Genomic DNA, 24,796 nt, shown 5'->3' on the forward strand with positions numbered 1-24,796 from the left:
CATAAACAAACACAAAGTGTCAAGAAAGGCAAAGCCTCAAAGAGCTGAGGCTACAGGAAAAACAGTAAAACTGGAAAAAGAAAAAAGACAACTAATAGACCTCTGTTTTATTTTGTTTTACTTTGGACAATAAAGCAATAATTTTCTGCTAGAAGATTGTATTAGACATTGGTTTTAAGTGCAAGCTCAGTAGCCGCACAGTTTCTACTTCTAACCTAGTAGGCCTGTCAAAGAAATTCAGCATGCTGGCTGAAAAGAATTCTTGAGAAACAGGATTCTCTACTGTAATGCATAAAAATTATCTTTTCATGGATTGGCCCTTTGTCTGGTCCCTACTTTGGTGTATTGTCCTCTGTTTTCAAATTCTACCACCTCTTGGATACATTATATTCTTTTTTTATTTTAAATTTTTTTTTAACGTTTATTTACTTTTGAGACGGAGAGAGACACAACATGAACGGGGGAGGGGCAGAGAGAGAGGGAAACACAGAATCGGAAGCAGGCTCCAGGCTCTGAGCCATCAGCCCAGAGCCCGACGTGGGGCTCGAACTCATGGACCGCGAGATCGTGACCTGAGCCAAAGTCGGACGCTCAACCGACTGAGCCACCCAGGCGCCCCTGGATACGTTATATTCTTAAGTGTCTGGGTATTTTTACGACAACATACACAGTAAACACTGTATTCTCCAGCCCACTTATGATATATTCAATTCCTATAACGAGATTTCAGTCTGAAATGTGTGATGAAATTAATGCCACGTAAAATTAGAGCACATCTCATGCAATATAAATATGTTTTGGCAAACATGTCTATCATGTTTGCACAAGATGTCTTTTGTACTGTTTCTATGAGAGCATCCTAAAATAAACGGTTTATAACTTGAGATGCCTCCAATTCATTGTACTTAATCTACCTCTCAATTTTTTTTCAGAATACCATTTCAATTAGTTTTACTGTTTCATACTAAGTGAGCAACCACTTGCAATTTTTTTTAGCACAAACACCTAATTACAATAAATCTTCCTCAACTTGACACTGTGTTATACTCTGGGAAAAAAATGTGTGAGTTCACAATAAACATAGCTGGTTCACTGTTATGTTGTGGTCCTTAATATATTAATCTTTTCTTACATTTGTCATGTGCAAAACTAAGAAGTAATACATGAGCCTTTTTTCCCTTCAGTGTAGATATAAATATATGAAATGTAAACAGTAAACACAGATCTTCACTATGAATGAGAGTTTTGAAAAACAAAGTATTAGTGCTTTTAAAAAGTAATTCATGAGGCGTTTGGGTGGCTCAGTCCATTAAGCGGCTAAGTCTTGATTTCAGCCCAGGTCATGATATCATAGTTTGTGGGTTCAAGTCCCGTGTCTGGCTATGCACTGAAAGCATGGAACCTGCTTGGGATTCTCTCTCTCTCTCTCTCTCTCTCTCTCTCTCTCTCTCTCTCTGTTCCTCCCCTGCTTTCATGTTCTCTCTCAAAATAAATAAACATTTTTTTTAAAGTCCTGAAAGCAGGGGTGCCTGGGTGGCTCAGTCGGTTAAGCCTCGGACTGTGGCTCAGGTCATGATCTCACAGTTCTTGAGTTCGAGCCCATATTGGGCTCTGTGCTGACAGCACTGAGCCTGGAGCCTGCTTCCGATTCTGTGTCTCCCTCTCCCTCTCTCTGCCCCTTATCTGCTCACACTCTGTCTATCTCTCTCTCAAAAATAAATAAACATTAAAAAAAAAGTCCTGAATTCATTAGTTATCTCTCATGAAAGGAAAATGTTTAATAAATCTTTATGGTGAAGGTAGGAAGAGGTGTTTAATATAATATTAAAACTAGAGAGGTGCCTGGGTGGCTCAGTCCATTAACTATTCAACTCTTGATTTCAGTTCAGGTCATGATCTCACGGTCATAAGATCGAGCCCACCTAGGGCTCTTGGTTGTACATGGAGCTTGCTTAAGATTCTCCATCTCTCTCTCTCTCTCTCTCTCTCTCTCTCTCTCTCTCTCCCTCTGTCCCTCCATTGCTCACGTGCGCATGCACTTGCATGCACGTTCTCTCTCTCTCTCTCTCTCTCTCAAAAAAATACATTCAAATATGCTGAAGTATTTTTAACAAAATTTTATTCCAGCATACAAATTGTTGTACATTTTGTAAACTGTGATAAGATATTAATCTTAATTTACATATATATACATAAACACACACACACACACATAGCAGAGCCTCTATGTCCAGTATGGTAGCCATGAACCATATGTGACTATTTACATTTAATGTAACTTAAAATTAAACTGAAAAGTTAAATTCTTCGGTCTCCCTAGCTACATTTCAGGTGGTTAACAGCTATATGTGGCTAGTAGCTACTTTACCGGATGGTGGAAATAGAGAACACTTTGATTATCCCAGAAAGTTCTACTGGACGGCCTTGAATTACAGTTAGCTTCTTGAGAGGTAGGAAGGAATCATTATTTACTTAGGATCCAGTATATGGTATAGCAAATATTTGTTGAATTTTGTTGTTTAATCAAACGACATAGAAGGCTCTTTATTAGATATGCACAAGAATTATAAAACTTTTAAAAATGATTATGGTGATAATTAAAAATATTTAATTTTTAAACATAATTTCATTTATCTAAGTATGGGGTATAATTTTACCTCTTTCTTCTTCTGGTTTGACCTCTTTCATTGGTGTAGCAATACTCCAATCTTCCTTCCACTCTTTTGTGGAAGAAGTTCTGCTCCTATATAAAGGGAAAGAAGCAACTAATTAATAAAGAACTGTTGTACTTAAACTCACTAAGCAAATTTTAGGTGATTCTCTTACATTAACTTTTATTTATTTATTTATTTTTTTAATTTTTTTTTTTTCAACGTTTTTAATTTATTTTTGGGACAGAGAGAGACAGAGCATGAACGGGGGAGGGGCAGAGAGAGAGGGAGACACAGAATCGGAAACAGGCTCCAGGCTCCGAGCCATCAGCCCAGAGCCTGACGCGGGGCTCGAACTCACGGACCGCGAGATCGTGACCTGGCTGAAGTCGGACGCTTAACTGACTGCGCCACCCAGGCGCCCCTCTTACATTAACTTTTAAATGTTTGTGGGGAAACTTACTATGCATGCTAATGCTACTATATAGGAGAGCAATATAGCAAAAGTCTGATACATAATGGGCTTGATAATTCATGGTAAATTAATAGACATTTAAAATCTGTCACAAATGACCTGAAAATATTTCAGGGGTTATTAAAACAGTTCTTTTTTAAAAATGAAATTGGTAAGGCACTTGGGTGGCTCAGTCGGTTAAGCATCTGACTCTTGATTTCAGCACAGGTCATGGTCTCATGGTTCATAAGATCGAAACCCTGCATCAGACTCTGTGCTGACAGCCCAGAGCCTGCTTAGGATTCTCTCTCTCGGCCCCACCCCAGCCTGTGTTCTTGATCTCTCTCAAAACAAAGACATAAACTTGAAAAAAAAAAAAAAAAAAGAGAGAAATTGATGTTTCCTGTAGAGTGTTTTATCAGAAAAAAAGGGGAGTTTATTGAGAATAATTTGAGAGCTCTTTCTCTAACTTCAGTTTAGCAGTTTCTGGGACACCAATATAAATTCCAAAACCAAAATTGCTACTTCAGATTTGAAACTATAAGGTGTTTGCAAAATGTCCAAATTAGTATGTTATTTCTTTTCCAAAGAATTTTTCTAGGCAAAGTTCTCTATATTGGATAATACAGAGAGAATATATAGAGAATTTTATCCAATTCTAGAATCCAGACTAGTTTTCATTGTATTTAAAAAGAAGTATTTTTCCTTTGATAAAAGTTATAAGAAAAACAGTTAACAACAAACAAGGGAGTTATTTTCATGAAATTATTGTCTTATTAAATAAGTATCACAAATTAAAGGAAGTTCATACACACCAAAAATCATAATATAAAATAACACATATTAATTTTTAAATATAACAGAATATAATATTCTAATATTTCAATTTTTATACAATTAGAATCATAAAATATTACATGCTGCTTTAGTTACATGACATTGTTACAGACACTGTAACATTCTTAGTCACATGACGACATATTTCCGATGACTGCATATTATGTATTTCCTTGTTCCACAATTTATTTAAGAAAGCCTGTTTGGCTTCTCAAAAAGAAAAGGGAGATGACCCAAATAGATAAAATCATGAATGAAAATGGAATTATTACAACCAATCCCTCAGAGATACAAACAATTATCAGGGAATACTATGAAAAATTATATGCCAACAAATTGGACAACCTGGAAGAAATGGACAAATTCCTAAACACCCACAACTCTTCCAAAACTCAATCAGGAGGAAATAGAAAGCTTGAACAGACCCATAACCAGTGAAGAAATTGAATCGGTTATCAAAAATCTCCCAACAAATAAAAAGCCCAGGACCAGATGGCTTCCCAGGGGAGTTCTACCAGACGTTTAAAGCAGAGATAGTACCTATCCTTCTCAAGCTATTCCAAAAAATAGAAAGGGAAGGAAAACTTCCAGACTCATTCTATGAAGCCAGTATTACTTTGATTCCTAAACCAGAGACCCAGTAAAAAAAAGAGAACTACAGGCCAATATCTCTGACGAATATGGATGCAAAAATTCTCAATAAGATACTAGCAAATCGAATTCAACAGCATATAAAAAGAATTATTCACCATGATCAAGTGGTATTCATTCCTGGGATGCAGGGCTGGTTCAACATTCGCTAATCAATCAATGTGATACATCACATTAATAAAAGAAAAGATAAGAACCATATGATCCTGTCAATCGATGCAGAAAAGGCCTTTGACAAAATTCAGCACCCTTTCTTAATAAAAACCCTTGAGAAAGTCAGGATAGAAGGAACATACTTAAACATCATAAAAGCCATTTATGAAAAGCCCACAGCTAACATCATCCTCAATGGAGAAAAACTGAGGGCTTTTTCCCTGAGATCAGGAACACGACAGGGATGCCCACTCTCACCGCTGTTGTTTAACATAGTGTTGGAAGTTCTAGCAATCAGACAACACAAGGAAATCAAAGGCATCAAAATTGGCAAAGATGAAGTCAAGCTTTCGCTTTTTGCAGATGACATGATATCATACATGGAAAATCCGATAGACTCCACCAAAAGTCTGCTAGAACTGATACATGAATTCAGCAAAGTTCCAGGATACAAAATCAATGTACAGAAATCCGTTGCATTCTTATACACTAACAATGAAGCAACAGAAAGACAAATAAAGAAACTGATCCCATTCACAACTGCACCAAGAAGCATAAAATACCTAGGAATAAATCTAAACAAAGATGTAAAAGATCTGTATGCTGAAAACTATAGAAAGCTGATGAAGGTAATTGAAGAAGATATAGAGAAATGGAAAGACATTCCCTGCTCATGGATTGGAAGAATAAATATTGTCAAAATGTCAATACTACCCAAAGCTATCTACACATTCAATGCAATCCCAATCAAAAATTGCACCAGCATTCTTCTCGAAACTAGAACAAGCAATCCTAAAATTCATATGGAACCACAAAAGGCCCCGAATAGCCAAAGTAATTTTGAAGAAGAAGACCAAAGCAGGAGGCATCACAATCCCAGACTTTAGCCTCTACTACAAAGCTGTCATCATCAAGACAGCATGGTATTGGCACAAAAACAGACACATAGACCAATGGAATAGAATAGAAACCCCAGAACTAGACCCACAAACATATGGCCAACTCATCTTTGACAAAGCAGGAAAGAACATCCAATGGAAAAAAGACAGTCTCTTTAACAAATGGTGCTGGGAGAACTGGACAGCAACATGCAGAAGGTTGAAACTAGACCACTTTCTCACACCATTCACAAAAATAAACTCAAAATGGATAAAGGACCTGAATGTGAGACAGGAAACCATCAAAACCTTAGAGGAGAAAGCAGGAAAAGACCTCTCTGACCTCAGCCATAGCAATCTCTTACTCGACACATCCCCAAAGGCAAGGGAATTAAAAGCAAAAGTGAATTACTGGGACCTTATGAAGATAAAAAGCTTCTGCACAGCAAAGGAAACAACCAACAAAACTAAAAGGCAACCAACGGAATGGGAAAAGATATTTGCAAATGACATATCGGACAAAGGGCTAGTATCCAAAATCTATAAAGAGCTCACCAAACTCCATACCCGAAAAACAAATAACCCAGTGAAGAAATGGGCAGAAAACATGAATAGACACTTCTCTAAAGAAGACATCCGGATGGCCAACAGGCACATGAAAAGATGCTCAACGTTGCTCCTTATCAGGGAAATACAAATCAAAACCACACTCAGATATCACCTCACGCCAGTCAGACTGGCCAAAATGAAGAAATCAGGAGACTATAGATGCTGGAGAGGATGTGGAGAAACGGGAACCCTCTTGCACTGTTGGTGGGAATGCAAATTGGTGCAGCCACTCTGGAAAACAGTGTGGAGGTTCCTCAGAAAATTAAAAATAGACCTACCCTATGACCCAGCAATAGCACTGCTAGGAATTTACCCAAGGGATACAGGAGTGCTGATGCATAGGGGCACTTGTACCCCAATGTTTATAGCAGCACTTTCAACAATAGCCAAATTATGGAAAGAGCCTAAATGTCCATCAACTGATGAATGGATAAAGAAATTGTGGTTTCTGTACACAATGGAGTACTACATGGCAATGAGAAAGAACGAAATATGGCCCTTTGTAGCAACGTGGATAGAACTGGAGAGTGTGATGCTAAGTGAAATAAGCCATACAGAGAAAGACAGATACCATATGTTTTCACTCTTATGTGGATCCTGAGAAACTTAACAGAAACCCATGGGGGAGGGGAAGGAAAAAAAAAAAAAAAGAGGTTAGAGTGGGAGAGAGCCAAAGCATAAGAGACTCTTAAAAAACTGAGAACAAACTGAGGGTAGATGGGGGGTGGGAGGGAGGGGAGGCTGGGTGATGGGTATTGAGGAGGGCACCTTTTGGGATGAGCACTGGGTGTTGTATGGAAACCAATTTGACAATAAATTTCATATATTGAAAAAAAAAAGAAAAGAAAGCCTGTTTAATATGAGGTCAGTTAAGTATTCATTATATTTTCTCCTATAGTTTTAATTTCATTTTTAAATATATGTTTTAAATAATGTATTTTTTTCTTGCTTTTCTTTAAAAAATGTTGAATCAATACATTGTACACTTGAAACTAATGTAACACTGTGTGTCAACTATACTCAAATAAAAAAAGTTAATTAAAGAGAGAAAAATAATTGTCCCAGCATCTATTATTAAATAATGCTCTCCCTACTGGCTTGTAATACCAATTACATGATATATTAAATTATTACATATAATTGAATCTATTTTTGTGTATTTTATTCTAAAATTCAGTTAACTTGGGGGCCAGCAAAATTTTAATTCTTATAATTTTTTTTTAATTGAGGCAAAAGTCAAATAACATAAAATTAACCATTTGGAAGTATAAACTTCAATGGCATTTACTACATTCAATGCTGTGCAGTCATCATCCCCATCTAGTGGTAAAACATTCTCTTCACCTCAAAAGAACAGCCTCTTATTTATTAAGCAATCTCCTGCCTTGCCCTTTCCCACCAGCCCCTGTCAGCGACCAGTGTGCTTCCCATGTCTATGGGTTTACCTGTTATGGATATTTCATATAAATGGAATCATACAGTAGGTCACTTTCTGTGTCTGGCTTCTTTAACTTAGCATGATGGTTTAGAAGTTTATCCATGTTGCGGCATGTATCAAAACTTTTATTACTTTTTGTGGTTGAATAATATTCCGTTGTATAGATATACCACACTTTATTTATATAGTAGTCCATTGAAAAATCTGAGGTTGTTTCCACCTTTTGGCTATTGTGAATACTGATGATATGAACATCTGCACACAATATATTGTTTGAATACCTGTTCTCTTGAAATCTTTTCTGTACATACCTCAGAGTGGAATTGCTGGGTTGTATGATAATTCTAGGTTTAACTTTTTGAGGAACCACCAAAACTGTTCTTTCAAAGTGGCTAAACCATTTGACATTTCCATCAGCAATGTCTGAGATTTTCAGTGTCGAATATAAGTGGCAAGAGCAGCCATCCTTGTGTGGTTCCTGGTCTTAGGTTGAAAATTTTCGATCTTAAACATTAAGTATAATGTGAGTTGAGGGTTTTTCATAAATGTCCTCTATCATGTTTTCTGATCTGTTTTTTGAGTATTTCCATCATGAAAAGGTGCTGGATTTTGCCACATACTTTCCACATCAATTGAGATGTTCACATGGGTTTGCCCCCTTTATTACTGTGGATATATTACACATTGATTAGTTTTGTTATTTTGAACCACGCTTACACTACCTAGGGGAAATCTCACTTTATCATGACGTATAATTCTGTTATTAGGTTGCTGGGTTCAGGTTGCTAGTATTTTGTGGAAGATTTTTGCATATCTATTCATGAAGTCATTGGTCTATATGCTGCCCTCATAGAATGGGTTGAAAAGTGTTCCATTCTCTTCCATTTTTTGAAAGAGTTAGTGAAGCACTGGTATTAATTCTTCTTTCAATGCTTAGCAGAATTCACCAGTGAAGCCATTTGGTTCTGGGTTGGAATATTTTTGATTACTGGTTTATTTACTTGTTACAAATCTGTTTAGATTTTCCACTTCTTCTGAATCAGTTTTGGTAGTCTATGTGTTCCTAGGAATGTGTCTTTTTCATCTTGGTTATCTAAATTTGTTGTTCATAGTATTACCAATTGTTCATAGTATCGTAGCCCCTTTTATTTATGTGAGGTCTGTAGCAATATCCTTGATTCTCATAAATCAAGTCTTCTTTCTTTGTCAGTCTAATCAGAGGTTTGTGAATTTGGCTGATCCTTTCAAAGAAGCAACTTTTTAGTGATAGTTTCTTATTTTTTATTCCTGACATCACTGCACTAATCTTTATTATTTCCTTTCTTTTGCTAGCTTTAGCACATTCATTCTTTCCTAGTTCTGTAAGATACAGAATTAGGTTATTGGATTCGGATCTTCATTTTTAACATTAGCACTTAAGGCTAGAAAGTGCCCTCTGAGCACTGCTTTTGCTGCATCTTACAGGTTTCGGTACTGTGTTTTCATTTTCATTCTATTCAAAGTATTTCCTAATTTCCTCTGTGATCACAGCCTTGAGTCACTGAGCTGTTTTGTTGTTGTTGTGGAGCATGCTGTTAAATATCTACATGTATACGGATTTCCTGGATTTCTTTCTGTTATTGATTTCTAGTTTCACTCCAAGTGGCCAGAAAGGACACTTTGTATGATTTCAGTCATTTTTTATTCTATCGAGATTTGTTATGTGGCCTAACACATGATCTATACTGAGTAGTGTTCAATAACAACATGAAAAGAACGTGTTTTCTACTGCTATTGGGTAGTACATACTGTATAAACCTGTTTGGCCAACACTGTTCTAGTGCCGTGCAAGTCTGTATCATTACTGATTTCTTCTTTTTAGTTCTTTTAACCATTATTGAAAGTAGGGATACTAAATTCTCAAACTCTTACTACAGAACTGTATACTTCTCGCTTTAATTCTGTCCAGTTATACTTCAGGAATTTTGAGGTTATGTTTTGGGTATGTATATAATTTTTATCCCTTCTTCATGAAATGACTCTTATCAAGATGTCAATTATTCTTTGTCTTATAAGTTTTACATGGAAGTCTATTTTGTGCAATTAGTTTTAGCTACCCCAGCTCTCATTTTGTTATTTTCATGGAATATGTTTTACATTCTTTTACTTTCAACATACTATATCTCTGGATCTCAAGTGAGTTTCTTATACATAATGTATAATTGAATCATGTATATTTACCCATTCTACCACTCTCTATCTTTTAACATTTTAATCCATTTTTGTGAAAAGCAATTACTGTTAAGAAAGGACTTGACTTCTTTGTCTGATATGTCATTTGCAAATATCTTTTCCCATTCCGTCGGTTGCCTTTCAGTTTTGTTGGTTGTTTCCTTTGCAGTGCAGAAGCTTTTTATCTTCATGAGGTCCCAATAGTTCATTTTTGCTTTTAATTCCCTTGCCTTTGGGGATGTGTCGAGTAAGAAATTGCTGCGGCTGAGATCAGAGAGGTTTTTTCCTGCTTTCTCCTCTAGGGTTTTGATGGTTTCCTGTCTCACATTCAGGTCCTTCATCCATTTTGAGTTTATTTTTGTGAATGGTGTAAGAAAGTGGGCTAGTTTTATTCTTCTGCATGTTGCTGTCCAGTTCTCCCAGCACCATTTGTCAGAGACTGTCTTTTTTCCATTGCATATTCTTTCCTGCTTTGTCAAAGATTAGTTGGCCATACATTTGTGGGTCCAATTCTGGAGTCTCTATTCTATTCCATTGGTCTATGTGTCTGTTTTTGTGCCAATACCATGCTGTCTTGATGATTACAGCTTTGTAGTAAAGGCTAAAGTCTGGGATTGTGATGCCTCCCGCTTTGGTCTTTCCTCAATATTACTTCAGCTATTCGGGGTCTTTTGTGGTTCCATACAGAGAGGGAAGGAGGCAAGCCATAAGAGACTCTTAGAAACCGAGAATAAACTGAGAGTTGATGGGGGGTGGGAGGGAGGGGAAAGTGGGTGATGGGCATTGAGGAGGGCACCTGTTGGCATGAGCACTGGGTGTTGTATGGAAACCAATTTGACAATAAAATTTCGTTAAAAAAAAAAAAAGAAAGGACTTACTTCTGAGGTACCTGGGTGGCTCAGTCATTTAAGCATCAGACTTGATTTTGAACATTTTTTTTAATGTTTATTTGCTTTTGAGAGAGAGACAGAGCATGAGCAGGGGAGGAGCAGAGAGAGAGAGAGAGAGAGAGAGAGAGAGAGAGAGAGAGAGAATCTGAAGCTGGCTCCAGGCTCTGAGCTGTCAGCACAGAACCCGACACAGAGCTCGAACCCACAAACTGTGAGATCATGACCTGAACTGACGTCAAACAGTCAAACTGACTGAGCCACCCAAGCACCCCATCAGACTCTAGATTTTGGCTCAGGTCATGATCTTATGGTTCATGAGTTTAAGCCCTATATGGGGTTTTGCTCTGGCAGTGTGGTGCCTGCTTGGGATACTTTCTAAGTAAATAAAAAAAGAAAAAGAAAGGACCTACTATTTTTGCCATTTTGCTATGTGTTTTCTATAATACTTAAATATTTTTCATTCTTTAATTTCTCCATAATTGCCTTATTTTGTGGTTGGTTGATTTTTTTCTAGTGTGTTTAGTTTCTTTATTGGATTTATGTTGATGTTTTTTTGTTTGGTTTGGTTTTGTTTTAGAATTTTTCTTAGTGGTTCACTGGAGATTACAATTAACATCTTAACTTCATAAAAATTAAGTTTGGATTAAAATCAATGTAGGTTCAGTAGTATTAAAAAACCTCTGTTCCTTTGTAGTTATGCTCTCCCTGCCTTTATGTTGTCATTTTTACAAATTACACAGTTATACACGGTGTGCCCGTACACACACACACACACACACACACACACACTTTAATTTGAAAGAGAGTGGGAGCAGGAGAGAGGGACAGAGGGAAAGAGAGAGAGAATCTTAAGCAGGCTCCATACTCAGTGTGGAGTTTAATGCAGGACATGATCCCAAGACCCTGGAATCATGACCTGAGCTGAGATCAAGAGTCCGATGCTCAACTGAATGAGCCACCCACATTCCCCTATGTGCCTATTAATATAGATTTATAATTTTATCCATTTATCTTAAAAATTATATAGGAAAATGAAAGACATGCAAAATAAAAATGGCTTCATGTTGACTTTTATATCTATCTTTGTAGCTACCTCACTGTTCTTTACTTCTTCATATGGCTTCAAGTTACTGTCTAGTGTCCTTTGATTCCTGCGTAAAAGACTACCTTTAGTATTTCTAATAGAAAGTTCTGCTAGAGATGGAGTCCCTCAAATTTTTGTTTATTTGGAAATATCTTACTTTCTCCTTTATTTTTGAAGGACACTTTTGCAAGATTCATAATTCTTGTTTGGCAGTTTTATTTTTTCTTCCATCACTTTAAATGTATCATGCTCTTGGGGCGCCTGGGTGGCTCAGTCGGTTAAGCGTCCGACTTCGGCTCAGGTCATGATCTCACGGTTGGTGGGTTCGAGCCCCGCATCAGGCTCTGTGCTGACAGCTCGGAGCCTGGAGCCTGTTTCGGATTCTGTGTCTCCCTCTCTCTCTCTGCCCCTCCCCCACTTGCATTCTGTCTCAAAAATATACAAACATTAAAAAATAAATAAATGAAATAAATAAATAAATGTATCGTGCTCTGGCCTCCATAATTTCTGATGAAAAACTGACTGTTATTTTTATTAAGGATCTCTTACTCATGATGAGTCACTTCTCTCATGCTATTATCAAGATACTCTTTGTCCCAGGCTTCCAATGATTTGATTGTAATGTGTGGATCTCTGAGTTTATCCTGCTTAGAGTCTGCTAAATTTAGTAAAAGTATACATTCATGTTTTTCTTAATTTGGGGATTTTTAGCCAAAATTCTTCAAATATTCTTTCTCCCCCTTTTTCTCTTCCCTGTTACTCTTGTACTCTCATTATGCGTATATTTGTATCTGTGGTAGTGTCCCTCACATCAGTTAGGCTCTGTTCATTTTACTTCATTCTTTCGTCTTTCTGCTTCTCAGCCTGAATAATTTCAATGGATCTATTTTCAAGTTCACTGATTCTTTCCTCTGACTGCTCAAATCTTGATGTTGATGAACAGCTCTAATTAATTTTTCATTTCAGTTATTGTACTTTTCAGCTCCACAATATCTACTCGGTTCTTTTTTATAATTTCTATTTCTTCATTGATAATCTTAATTTGTTGAGACATTAGTCTCCTGGTTTTAATTCTTTGTTCATAGTTTCCTTTATCTGTTTCAGAATATTTAAGATAGTTCATTTAGCTATTGTCCAATAAGTCCAATGTTTAAGCTTTCTCGGGGCCATTTTTTAAAACTTCTTTTTCCCCCCTTGTTAATTGCACAAACTTTCTTTTCTTTTCTTTTTTTCTTTTTTTTTTTTTTTGCTTTGCCTGCTTCATAATTTTTGTAGGAAACTGGGCATTTTAAATAGTTTGATTTGAAATGTAAATAAGATAACCTTCCCTCTGTTGAGTTTGTTGTTGCTATTTGATGTGGGTTGTTGTTCTTTCTTTGGTTAGTAGTAGTTCTTCGAAAAACATTTTGTAATATCTGTATTCTTTGTCATGTGTGGCCACTGAACTAGATGTTTCATTAGCTTACTGGTAAACTTATGTTCCGTACAAATTATCTTCAATATCGTGAGTCAAAAAAAAAAAAAAAAGAAAGGAAAGAAAAAGAAGATGAAAAAAGAAAAAGAAAAAAGGAAAAAAGAAAGTAAAAAGAAAAAGAAAAAAAATACTCTCCCAATCTTAGCAGACTGAATCTATGTATTCCTTCAATGCTCATCCAGGCTGTTTACAACTCTCTACCTTCAGTTATCGCCTGCACAGATCTTAAAGGTCAGCCAGAGATAAATGGTCAGGGTCTTCTTGGATCTTCCCTGAACATATGTCTGGCAATGGTCATATGCATGCACTTCTGCATGCTCCAGTATATATGACAGCTTTGAAGAACCCTATTTCCCCCATCTATCTCTTTTGCTGACCTCTTCTTTCCCAGGCAGTGTTCCCACTGTTATTCACAGCCTCAGACAGTGGTTGTGAGTATATGCCTTTAAATGCTTCCAGTAAAGACTGCCTGTAAGCGGTTCCAGCTGAGTGATTGCTCCAAGTCAGGCAAAACAAAGACAAGTCTTTGTGCTGGTTCTTCAAGGAGCCATCAGACAGGTCAAAACGCTGAAACACAATTCTTTGAGAATAAGGTCCATATTGTTTGCTCTGACACTCGCAATCTACACCACAAGTACAGGCTGCTCTCTTCATGGCCACTACTGACCTGGGGACTAGAATGGCAAGTGGGCAATTTAAAGTGCCCCAGTGCTCTCTTAATGCAATGCAACAGACTCTTCATTAACTCTTCTCCTGGCTGTTGTTTTTGACTAAATTCAGATTTCTACGAAAGTCGATTCTGACCAATTTTTACCAGCATTTCTTTGTGGTAGGACAGAGCCCCGGAGGTCATGTGCAGTGACATCCAAATTCTTATGTTTTCAAAAATACATTGTAATATCAAATACAAAAAACTCTGCTTTTAACTTCCTGTTTCTTTTGAAATAAAACTCATCTGCAGCATATTAATCATTAAAATTTAAACATAAAAACAATTTAAAATGAACGGAGCTTACCATTCTTCAAGAGAAGTTTCAAACTGTCAAAATAAAAGATCTCAATAAAAATCAAATTTTACATATTTCAAAAAATAACAGTAAACTTATACTTGAACTCACAGATAAAACTATAAGTGCTCCACTTCACATGTCCCATCATATGAGGTCAAACGATACTCTGTTATTTCTAAACCAGGTATTCTACATCCACTACATAGTCCTTTCATTATTACTGCCACCTAATTATTCTTACCTTTCATCTTCTAAATCTTACTCCTTCATCAAAGGCCAGTTCAATGCCACTTACTCCCAGAAGACTTTGCATAATGAGAAGTGCATTATACCCATTGAGTTGTAATATATTACCAAAGAGTAGAAAACACATTAACTATAGGTAAGTTCACAAATATCTCATTTTCTATAGTGTCCCTCTTTTAGACTATAAACTCCAGGCTAGGAGTCATGCTCTACAGATATATTCTAAGAATATCTTGGGCTGTAACACAAATTACCAAAAACACAAGAGAATACATAGTCATAATTTTATGGGTTTCTTAGATAATCTCTAATTCCAGATGTTAGGTTGGGCATACATGATTACTTCTCTTCAATTCCCATGTTGTACAATATTTCTGGAGAAAAATATATATGTTTGCCAATAAAAGCACTGGAACATATACTTCAGAATAATTCCCAGAAATAGAAAGAAATCAGAAGGGACTGCTAGTGAAAACAGAGCAAAGAAAAATATAACTCAGAAGAGGAAAATGAAGACCATTTCAGGGGAGGTGAAAGGCTTCTCTGTGGAGCTCATGAAAAATTCCCAGCATGTGAGAAGAAGCATGTGAGAAGCAGGTGATAATCAAAGGAAACAACTGAAGGCCAGCCTATGGTGAAGCAGACTAGTCTTATTGCTTTTCGTTCTAAGAACCCACTATACATGGCTGAAAAGATTCCTTCTAGTCACTGACATGAGAAGAACTCTCTAGCCACACAAGACCTGTCTGAGATGGAGAGGCTGTCTAAGAATGGAAGTTGTGGTTCTAGGGAGAAACAAAACAGAGCCCACATAACTAGCAGAATCTCACATAGAAACAAACAGATGGGTAAGGAAAAACAAAGGCTGATTCATCAATGAGTGAAAATACTCTAAAGTGCTGAAACAAATTCAAACGCATGCTTATTTAAATAAACAAAAAAAAGAGTCCCTCAACTTTCTTGCCTAAACATATTACTTCCCATTTATAAGGAGCTCCAGTATAATTTTGTATATACTGGATAAAAGCCTTTGATGTAAGCAGACTTTGACAGCTGCTAAAAAGCAAACAAATAACAGCAATAGCAGCAAAAACAACAAAAAAAAACCAGCAAAAAATGTATGCTCACAACAAGTAATCAGTCTGGTCTATTATTTATAAATACAGAAGAACAAAAAAGACTATACAAATAATTAAGGAAATATTAGAGCATAACAAATAAGAAAATTTACTTAAGACATAACAGAAACACTGGGATGAACAAAAGGGAATACAATAATAAATTCAAGGCATATGTATATTTCTCCACAATATTAAAAAAAATAGAAAGATGAAATCTAGTATAGGAATGTTGCTATCCAAGGGGTGCCTGGGTGGCTCAGTTGGTTGAGCATCTGACTTCAGGTCATAATCTCATGGTTTGTGAGTTTGAGCCCCATGTTGGGCTCTGTGCTGACAGTTCAGAGCCTGAAACCTGCTTCAGATTCTGTATCTCCCTCTGTTTCTGCCCCTCCCCTGCTTATGCCTGTCTCTCTCTCAAAAATAAACATCAAAAAAAACTTTTTTAAGAAAAAGAATGTTGTTATCCAAATATGAAAAAGACTAAAATAAGTAATCATTTCATTACCTATATACATGAGAATTTAGTTTTTTATAAAATTTACATTTCAAATCAAGGGAGATGAACAAGTCAATAAATGATATTAGGATAATTTAAAAATTATTTGGAAGAGAAAAAAGTATGTGTCTCATGCTATACCATAAGGTAATAAACTTCAGATCTGAAGAAGCCAAATGTAAAAAAAATAAGGTTAACTGAAATAATAAAACATTTTAATAATCTTTATATGAGGCAAATTTTGTTAAACAATACAAAATTTGTCAGATAATGGATTGGTTTTACATATAAATTTCTCTATGAAAGAGTACTGCAAATAAGTTAAAAATACTACAAGCAGAAAAAAATTGTAACTAACATAAAAGAAAATAGATATTTATCAATACTTCTGCACATATGTAAAAAATAACAAACAAAAAAAACTGGGAAAACTATATGAACAGCAATTAACAGAAAATTAAATACAAATGGGCAGAAAGCTTAGGATGTTCTATTTATGTGTACTAAATGATCTATATATATTTAGCCATATCTATGTACATGTACATATAATTACATACACACAGATATATGTTAAATGAATACTATATGTATATTAATATGTCAAAGAACTAATAATTTAACATCAGGTTTTCATCAATTTGCCCACCTTCCTCATTATCTCCTACTTAATCCTCTCCTCTAAATTAGTTTCAGTATTTGCTAAACTGCTGAAATTTTCTTGTGCTAACAGTATAATAGATTTAATGGAATCTAAAAAAACTTCTGAAGAGACTAAATTCATCTACATAATAAAAAAAACTGAAGAATGCAGTTGTTTGAAATCCCAATGGGTTTAGCATGTAATATGACAAGCTTATTCTAAAATCTATATGTACTAAGAACAGCCAAAGAAGTATAAGAAAGGAAAAAAGAGGGAACTACCATACCAAATATTAAAACATATTATGGAGGGGCAGGCGCCTGGGTGGCTCAGTCGGTTGAGCGGCCGACTTCGGCTCAGGTCATGATCTCGCGGTTTGTGAGTTCGAGCCCTACATCTGGCTCTGCGCTGATGGCTCAGAGCCTGGAGCCTGCTTCAGATTCTGTCTCCATCTCTCGGCCCCTCCCCTACTCATGCTCTGTGTCTCACTGTCTCTCAATAATAAATAAACGTTAAAAATTTTTTTTAATATATTATGGGGATGTCTAGATGGCTCAGTAGGTTTAGTGTCCCACTCTTGATTTCGGCTCAGGTCATGATCTCACAATTGGTGAGATGGAGTCCCATCTGCTTGGGATTCTCTCTCTCCCTCTCTCTCTATCTCTTCCTACACACTCATGCACTCTCTTTCTCTCTCTCAAAATAAATAAATACACTTTAAAAAACCATATTATGAAGCATATTTAGTAAAATGAGGTACTATAATAGAGAAAATTAACCAGTGGAATGATGGGAGTCAGAAATAGATATAATCATATATGAACACTTGATATGATAGATAGAATATAACTGATTTCTAAGAAATGACTGGATTTTGCAAAAAACTGATGTTGAGAAAAATAATTTTCTCTATTTTTACGAATGAAAATAACTACCTATTCCATTCTTCGTATCTGCACACACACAAAAACACAATTTCATATTGTTTAATAATTAAATCTCAAGCAAAAAAACATTTTAAAATTTTAGAAGAAATAAAAGAAAAATTTTCATGACTGCACTATGGAGAGAGTTCTTAAACAATATGCAAAGCACTTAAAGGGAAAATGAAAGATGTAAGTGTATTAAAATTAAAAACTTATTTTAACTAAAAGATATCATAAAGTAAAAAGACAGGTCAAACTGAGAGAGTAAGTTTAAAACATATATAACAAATTAAAGACAGCAACTTGTTCCTACAGGTCAATAAGAAAATCCAAATAAACCCAAAAGACAATGGCAAATGATAAATGTACAGAGAAGAGAATGAGCATTCAATGAGTGTATTATTAGACCTTAAACTAATCAATAATTAGGAAAATAATTATCCCTCAGTTTAACTGGTAACTCACAGTCCTGCATACTGCAGAAACCTACCAACAGGCTGATTTATATAATAGTCCTGAGAAACCATTTGAAGTATCACAAGAAAGTCAGAAAGAAATTGGTTAAGAGGCTCTTTAATAATTGTGACATAATTGCCCAAAAATGTTAAATTCCTCGACAAGTATGCAATGCTTAATACTATCGGTTTAATCCCTTTTGTAGCACAACAGAACATGATGTATTTTATAATGATAAAGGTAGGTTACCTACATTTTTCAAAATAGAGTTCAATTTGGTATAAACATTTTAGGATCATCTATCAAAACCTTACCATAGCAACATTTTTGTAGATGTTAAATGATGAAGCAATAAAGAAAAACTATTTTAATCAGTCTTTGATCCGATATGAGAAGGCAAAACTTGACATACCTAGTATTCAAATAACATTGATAACAATGGTTAACAAAGGGAAGGCCTACAATACCACAGAAAACTTTGGAGTTTTATATTCATAATTACTTATCTGAAATATTTATAAAAGTTTTAGAAACTGCTTGAAATTGCTAAATTATTTTTAATAAAATTCCGTTAAAATTAAGCTTAGAATTTCACTTACTGCCATAAATGTTTTAGATACTTAGAAACACTGATTATAATTCACAGTTAACCAATTTTACCCAACTAACCACAAAATTCCGTACATTTTTTTATTTCTTTGTCTTTCAAAAAGCAAGAGAAACAAAAGTGGGAGGGTACTAAAAATATCACATTGGACACACTTTTAAAAATTAACACATTACGGGGAAATCAAAAACTTTATTTGCCTTTAGCTCTAAACTACATTGCTCACAAACTTCTGCTTGATATGTGTAACATTCTAAATGACCTGGTTATTTAGCTTCATATTTCTATTAAAAAGTATTCCCAAATGTTTTATATATTTAAATTATATTTATATATTTGATATTATATAAATTATATATATATTTATATTTATATATATTATATACTTATATATAATATATATTAAATTATATTAATTATATTAAATATAAATATATCTAAATATAAATTATAATTTATATATTTAAATTAAATATAAATTAAATTTATATATTTAAATTTAAATATATAAATTAATTGTCACATTTAAATGCTATTTACTTTTTAAGACAAGGTATTCATATACACTTCTATTTTCCATTCTAAAAATTAATAAAAAAATAACTTTATGGTGGGAATCTCCTTTTTATTATAAAATATTTGTAGATGTGAAATACTAATACTGAATACTATCTCCCACAACTGTGAACAACTTTCATTTGGAACGAATACTCATACCATTGAATCTGCAATCAATTTGGAGTTTCCTATAGTCAACGTACACAAAGGTCCAAATCTGCTTGAAAACATAGGCAATGTTTATCAAACAATATGCCAAATTCAAAGTTTTTTTTTAAAAGAACAAGTACATCCTCCCCATATTTTAAAAAGCAGCTTCATGCAAAATTTGAAATAATTTTAAAAATTATTCCTGAGCCCATTCATTAAAGCGTATTTATTTAAAGAACTGACACATAAATTCAGCAAAGTCACTGGATACAAATTCAATATACAGAAATCTGTGCCAGGTTTATACACCGATAGCGCAGCAGCAGAAAAAGAAATCAAGGAATCAATCCTATTTACAGTTGCAACAAAAACCAAAAGACACATAAGAATAAATCCAACCAAAGAGGTAAAAGATCTGTACTCTGAAAAGTATAGAACACTGATGAAAGAAATTGAAGAGTACTCAAAGAAATGGAAAAACATTTCACGCTCATGGATTAAAAGAACAAATATCATTAAAATGTCTATACTGCCCAAAGTAATCTACACATTTAATGCCATCCCTATCAAAATACCATCAGCATTTTCACACAGCTAGAAATGCAGTCCTAAAATTTGTATGGAACCAGAAAAGACCTGAACAGCCAAAGCAATCTTGTAGAAAATAAAGCTGGAGGCATCACAATCCCTGACTTTAAGGTATACTACAAAGCTGTAGTCATCAAGATAGTATGGTACTAGGACAAAAACAGACACATAGAACAATGAAACAGAATAGAAAACCCAGAAATGGTTCCACAACTGTGGGTCAATTAATTTTCAACAAAGCAGGAAAGAGTATCCAATGGAAAAAAAACAGTCTCTTCAACAAATGGTGTTGAGAAAACTGGATAGCAACATGCAGGAGAATGAGGCTGGACCATTTTCTTACAGCATATACAAAAATAAATTCAAAGTGGATAGAAGACCAAATGTGAGACAGGAAACCATCAAAATCCTAGAGAAGAACGCAGGTAGCAACCTCTTTGACTTCAACCATAGCAACTTCTTATTGGACATATCTTTGGACGCAAGAGAAACAAAAGCAAAAATTAACAACTGGGACTTCATTAAGATAAAAAGCTTTTGGGGCGCCTGGGTGGCTCAGTCGGTTAAGTGTCCGACTTCGGCTCAGGTCACGATCTCGCGGTATGTGAGTTCGAGCCCTGCGTCGGGCTCTGTGCTGACTGCTCAGAGCCTGGAGCCTGTTTCAGATTCTGTGTCTCCCTCTCTCTCTGACCCTCCCCCGTTCATGCTCTGTCTCTCTCTGTCTCAAAAATAAATACACGTTAAAAAAAAATTTTTTTTAAAAAAAGATAAAAAGCTTTTGCACAGAGAAGGAAACAATCAACAAAACTAAAAGGCAACCTACGGAATGGGAGAATGTGCAAACATGTGATAAAAGGTTAGTGTCCAAAACCTATAATGAACTTATCAAACTCAACACCCAAAAAAACATAATCCAGTTAAGAAATGGGCAGAAGACATGAGAAGAGATTTCTCCAAAGAAGACATCGAGATGGCTAACAGACACATGAAAAGATGCTCAGCATTACTCATCAGCAGGGAAAAACAAATCAAAACCATGATGAGATACCACCTCACACCTATCCGAATGGCTGAAAGTAACAACATGGGAATAACAAGCGTTAGGATGTGGAGAAAGGGGAACCCTCTTACTGTTGATGGGAATGAAACTTTGTGCACTGACTTTGGAAAAGAGTTTGGAGATTCCTCAAAAGTTAAGAATAGAACTACCCCACAACCCAGCAATTCCACTACCAGGATTTCCCAAAGGATACTAACATACTGATTTAAAGAGGCACATGCACCCTGATTTACTTATCAACAATAGCCAAATTATGCAAAGAGCCCAAATGTCCATCAACTGATGATGAATGGATAAAGAAGTTGTGGTATATAGATACAATGGAATATCACTCAGCCATCAAAAATAATGAAATTTTGCCATTTGCTATGACATTGATGGAGCTAGAGTGTATTATGCTATGCAAAATAAGTCAGAGAAAAATAAATACCACATGATTTCACTCCTATGTGGAATTTAAGAAACAAAATAGATAAACACAGGGGATGGGGGAAAAAAAGAGAGAGGCAAACCATAATAGACTGTCAACTATAGAGAACAAACTGAGGGTCCCTGGAGGGGAGGTAGGCAGGGGATACGCTAAATGGGTGATGGGTATTAAGGAAGGCACTTGTAACGAAAACTGGGTGTTGCATGTTAGTGACAAATCACTAAATTGTACTCCTAAAACCAATTATTACACTATATGTTAACTTACAATGTAAATTAAAAAATTATATAAAATAAATAAATTTGAACAAAAAAAGGCATTTAGTTAATGCCTATAATGTGCCACGTAATGGTAGCACTATTGTGACTGATGACTTACATATAGACTCTAACTTCCAAAATCTTACAATTCTGTAGGAGACAAACATAAAGTAACAACTAAAACACAATGTGTTAATTGTCACAGTAGTGGGCAGTAAAATGTCTTATGAGATTTCAAGGGAAGACAGTTATCCTTAGCTGTGGAGAGCAAAGATGGTTTTGTGGGAGTAAGAGGGCAAAACAGAGATAACAGAAATTTCATAGGTTAAGGCCCAGAGATTAGAGGTCATCAAAGCTAGAACAGAATATATGAAGGGACATGAAGCTTAAGAGTAAATATTATTTTATAAAGGGACTTTGATGTTATGCCTAGGAATAGGAATTAATCATTATTAATTGACTGAAATGACTCTTCTAGTATCCAGGCAAAAATGAGAGTGGTCCGAATGAAGATACTATAGTATAGATAGAATTGTTTGGATTTGAGACACATTCCAGAGGTGGAATCAAAACAAATCACTGACTGTATATAAAGGGTGAGGAAAGGTGAGTAGTCAATATAATTAATCAACCTCCTGACTTATGGTCCTGGGTGAATAACTGGTGCCATTAACTGAACCTAGGAGCACAGAAGAAAGAAGAAATGACTAGTTCAATTTTGTATGTTTCAAATTTGAGAGGCTCCAATGACATATATAAAAAGGTGTTCAATGGGCACCTAGAAAAAAAAGAAAAATTTGAGCTGGAAATCCCAATTTAATCTAAGAATACAATGTATAAATATTATCAATTCAAATGGGATCACCCACGAGGAGAATAGAGTCAGAAGGGGACATAGTTCGGGAGCACCAGTATTTCCAACATGGACAGAGGAAGTAAACACGGAGAGAGCCATAAAAACTGGCTAAAGTATCCACCAAAGTGGGAAGAAAGCCTGTTGATGGTCAAGTTAACAAAACAAAACAAAACACCCCAACAACACAGGAAAAGTATTTTTCCAACAGATGAAGGTGAACAAAACTTTCATTTCCAACACTATACAGAGTGGAGTTTTCCATTTTATTTAGTTACTTATTTGTGATCTAAATGCATATGTGTAATTTCAATGTTATATTCAACCATGTATCAATTATTCCTGCATAATAAACCACTCTTAAACTTAGTGGCTAAAAACAATCCCCATTTGATTTGCTCATAATTATGAGTCACCATGTAAACTGGGCGTAGCAGGATGGGTTCTTGGTCTTGTCTGAAGGCAACCAATGTGAGCACAAACTCATTAGTCATCTGACAGCTTGACTAGGATAGGTAGGTCTAGACAGCCTCACTCACAAGTCTGGTGGTTTCTGCTGACTGCACAATCGGCGCCTCTCTCTACTTGGTCATTCATCCTCAAGGAGGCTATATTAATTAAGCCTATTTACATGGGAAGCTTATGGGAGCAAGAGAGTGACAGCAGAGGCTTCAAGGCTTCTCGACAAGAGACTTTGCTTAGAAGTTGTCTGATATTTCTTCTGACACGTCTGTTGTTCAACCCAAATCCCAAATCCAGTCTATGCTTAAAGGCTGGGAGAATAGGGATTGCCTGTTAATGGAAGAGGGTGTAAAGGATGAGGGGAGCCATTTTAATCCTCCATTTTCTTACCTTTCACCCAAGAATATACATGCCTCCTATGTGCAAAATATATCAAAGGCTTAAATGTAAGTGCTAAAACCATAAAACTCATACAAGAAAACAAAGAGGTAAATCTTCATGACCTGGGATGTTGCAATGAATTCTTAAATATGACAGTAAAAGCATAAAGAAAAACGACAAAAGGATAAACTGAAATTTATCAAAATTAAAAACTTTAGTACATCAAGGGACATTATCAAGAAAGTGAAACACAACCTATATAATGGGGGGAAATGCTTGAAAATCACATATTTGATTAGGGTCCAGGATCCAAATATATAAAGAAATTTTACAACTCAACAACAAAATTGTTGAGCTATGAAAAATGGTTTGGTAGTTCCTCAATAAGTTAAACATAGAATTACCATTCCATTTGATAAAGCAATTCCACCCATAGGTGGAACTGAAAAAAGAACTGAAAAGAACCAAAGAACTGAAAAAAAGGTATTTACAATAGACAAAAGGTGGAAACAATCCAAAGGCCCACCAACAGATGAACAGTTAAACATAGTGGTATATACATATAATGGAATATTGCTCAGCCATAAAAAGTAATAAGGTACTGATACATGGTGCAATGTGGATGAACTTCAAAATGTTATGCTAAGTAAGAGGAGCCAGAGAAAAAAGATCATATTGCATGATTTAATTTATATAAAAAAAATTCAGAATACGTAAATCCATAGAAATTGTGGTTGCCACACCAGGGTAGAGGTGAACAGATATTAAATCCTTGATGTGAATGGGGTGGTGAAAATGTTCTGGGACTAGATAGAAGTGGTGACTGTACAACATTGTGAATGTATTAAATGCCACTGAGTTGTTCACTTTAAAATGGTTAATTTTACGGTACGTGAACTGTGTCTCAAATAAAAAAAAAATTTAACTGGAACAAAGTATGGGCTTTAGTTAATAATAATGTATCAATATTGATTCATTAATTATAATAAATGTACTATTCTAATGTAAGATATTAGGCTAGGGAAAACATGGTCCAGAGTATATATGAAATCTCTATATTATCTTCCCTATCTTTCTGTAAGTCTTAAACTGTTTTAAAATAAAGTTTAATAAAACAATACTATTTAGAAGACATAAAAATTAATTAAATGAAAGGAAATAATACTAAAGCAAAAAATATGACCATGGCTTTTGAGTTATGAGGTTTGAACCCCATCAG

The 24,796-nt window shown here is 35.2% G+C and overlaps 1 protein-coding gene across 11 annotated transcripts in view; it reads right to left on the minus strand.

The window, feature by feature from the left end:
- The window catches only part of CCDC178 (coiled-coil domain containing 178), a 463,104-nt gene that overhangs the window by 378,128 nt on the left and 60,180 nt on the right, over window positions 1–24,796 (minus strand). For all 11 annotated transcript variants that reach the window (XR_006210059.1, XM_042962674.1, XM_042962673.1 and 8 more), the window contains exons 5-6: window positions 14,347–14,369; window positions 2,658–2,743 (exon numbers count right to left, since the gene is read on the minus strand). Coding sequence is in view for 10 of the 11 variants with exons in the window: in XM_042962674.1 (XP_042818608.1) it covers window positions 2,658–2,743; window positions 14,347–14,369 (109 nt within the window). In the remaining variant the exon portion in view is untranslated. The remainder of the gene's footprint in view (window positions 1–2,657; window positions 2,744–14,346; window positions 14,370–24,796) is intronic.

The sequence above is a fragment of the Panthera tigris genome, chromosome D3 (genome assembly GCF_018350195.1).
Source record: "Panthera tigris isolate Pti1 chromosome D3, P.tigris_Pti1_mat1.1, whole genome shotgun sequence".
In the NCBI taxonomy this organism is placed as follows: Eukaryota; Metazoa; Chordata; class Mammalia; order Carnivora; family Felidae; genus Panthera; species Panthera tigris.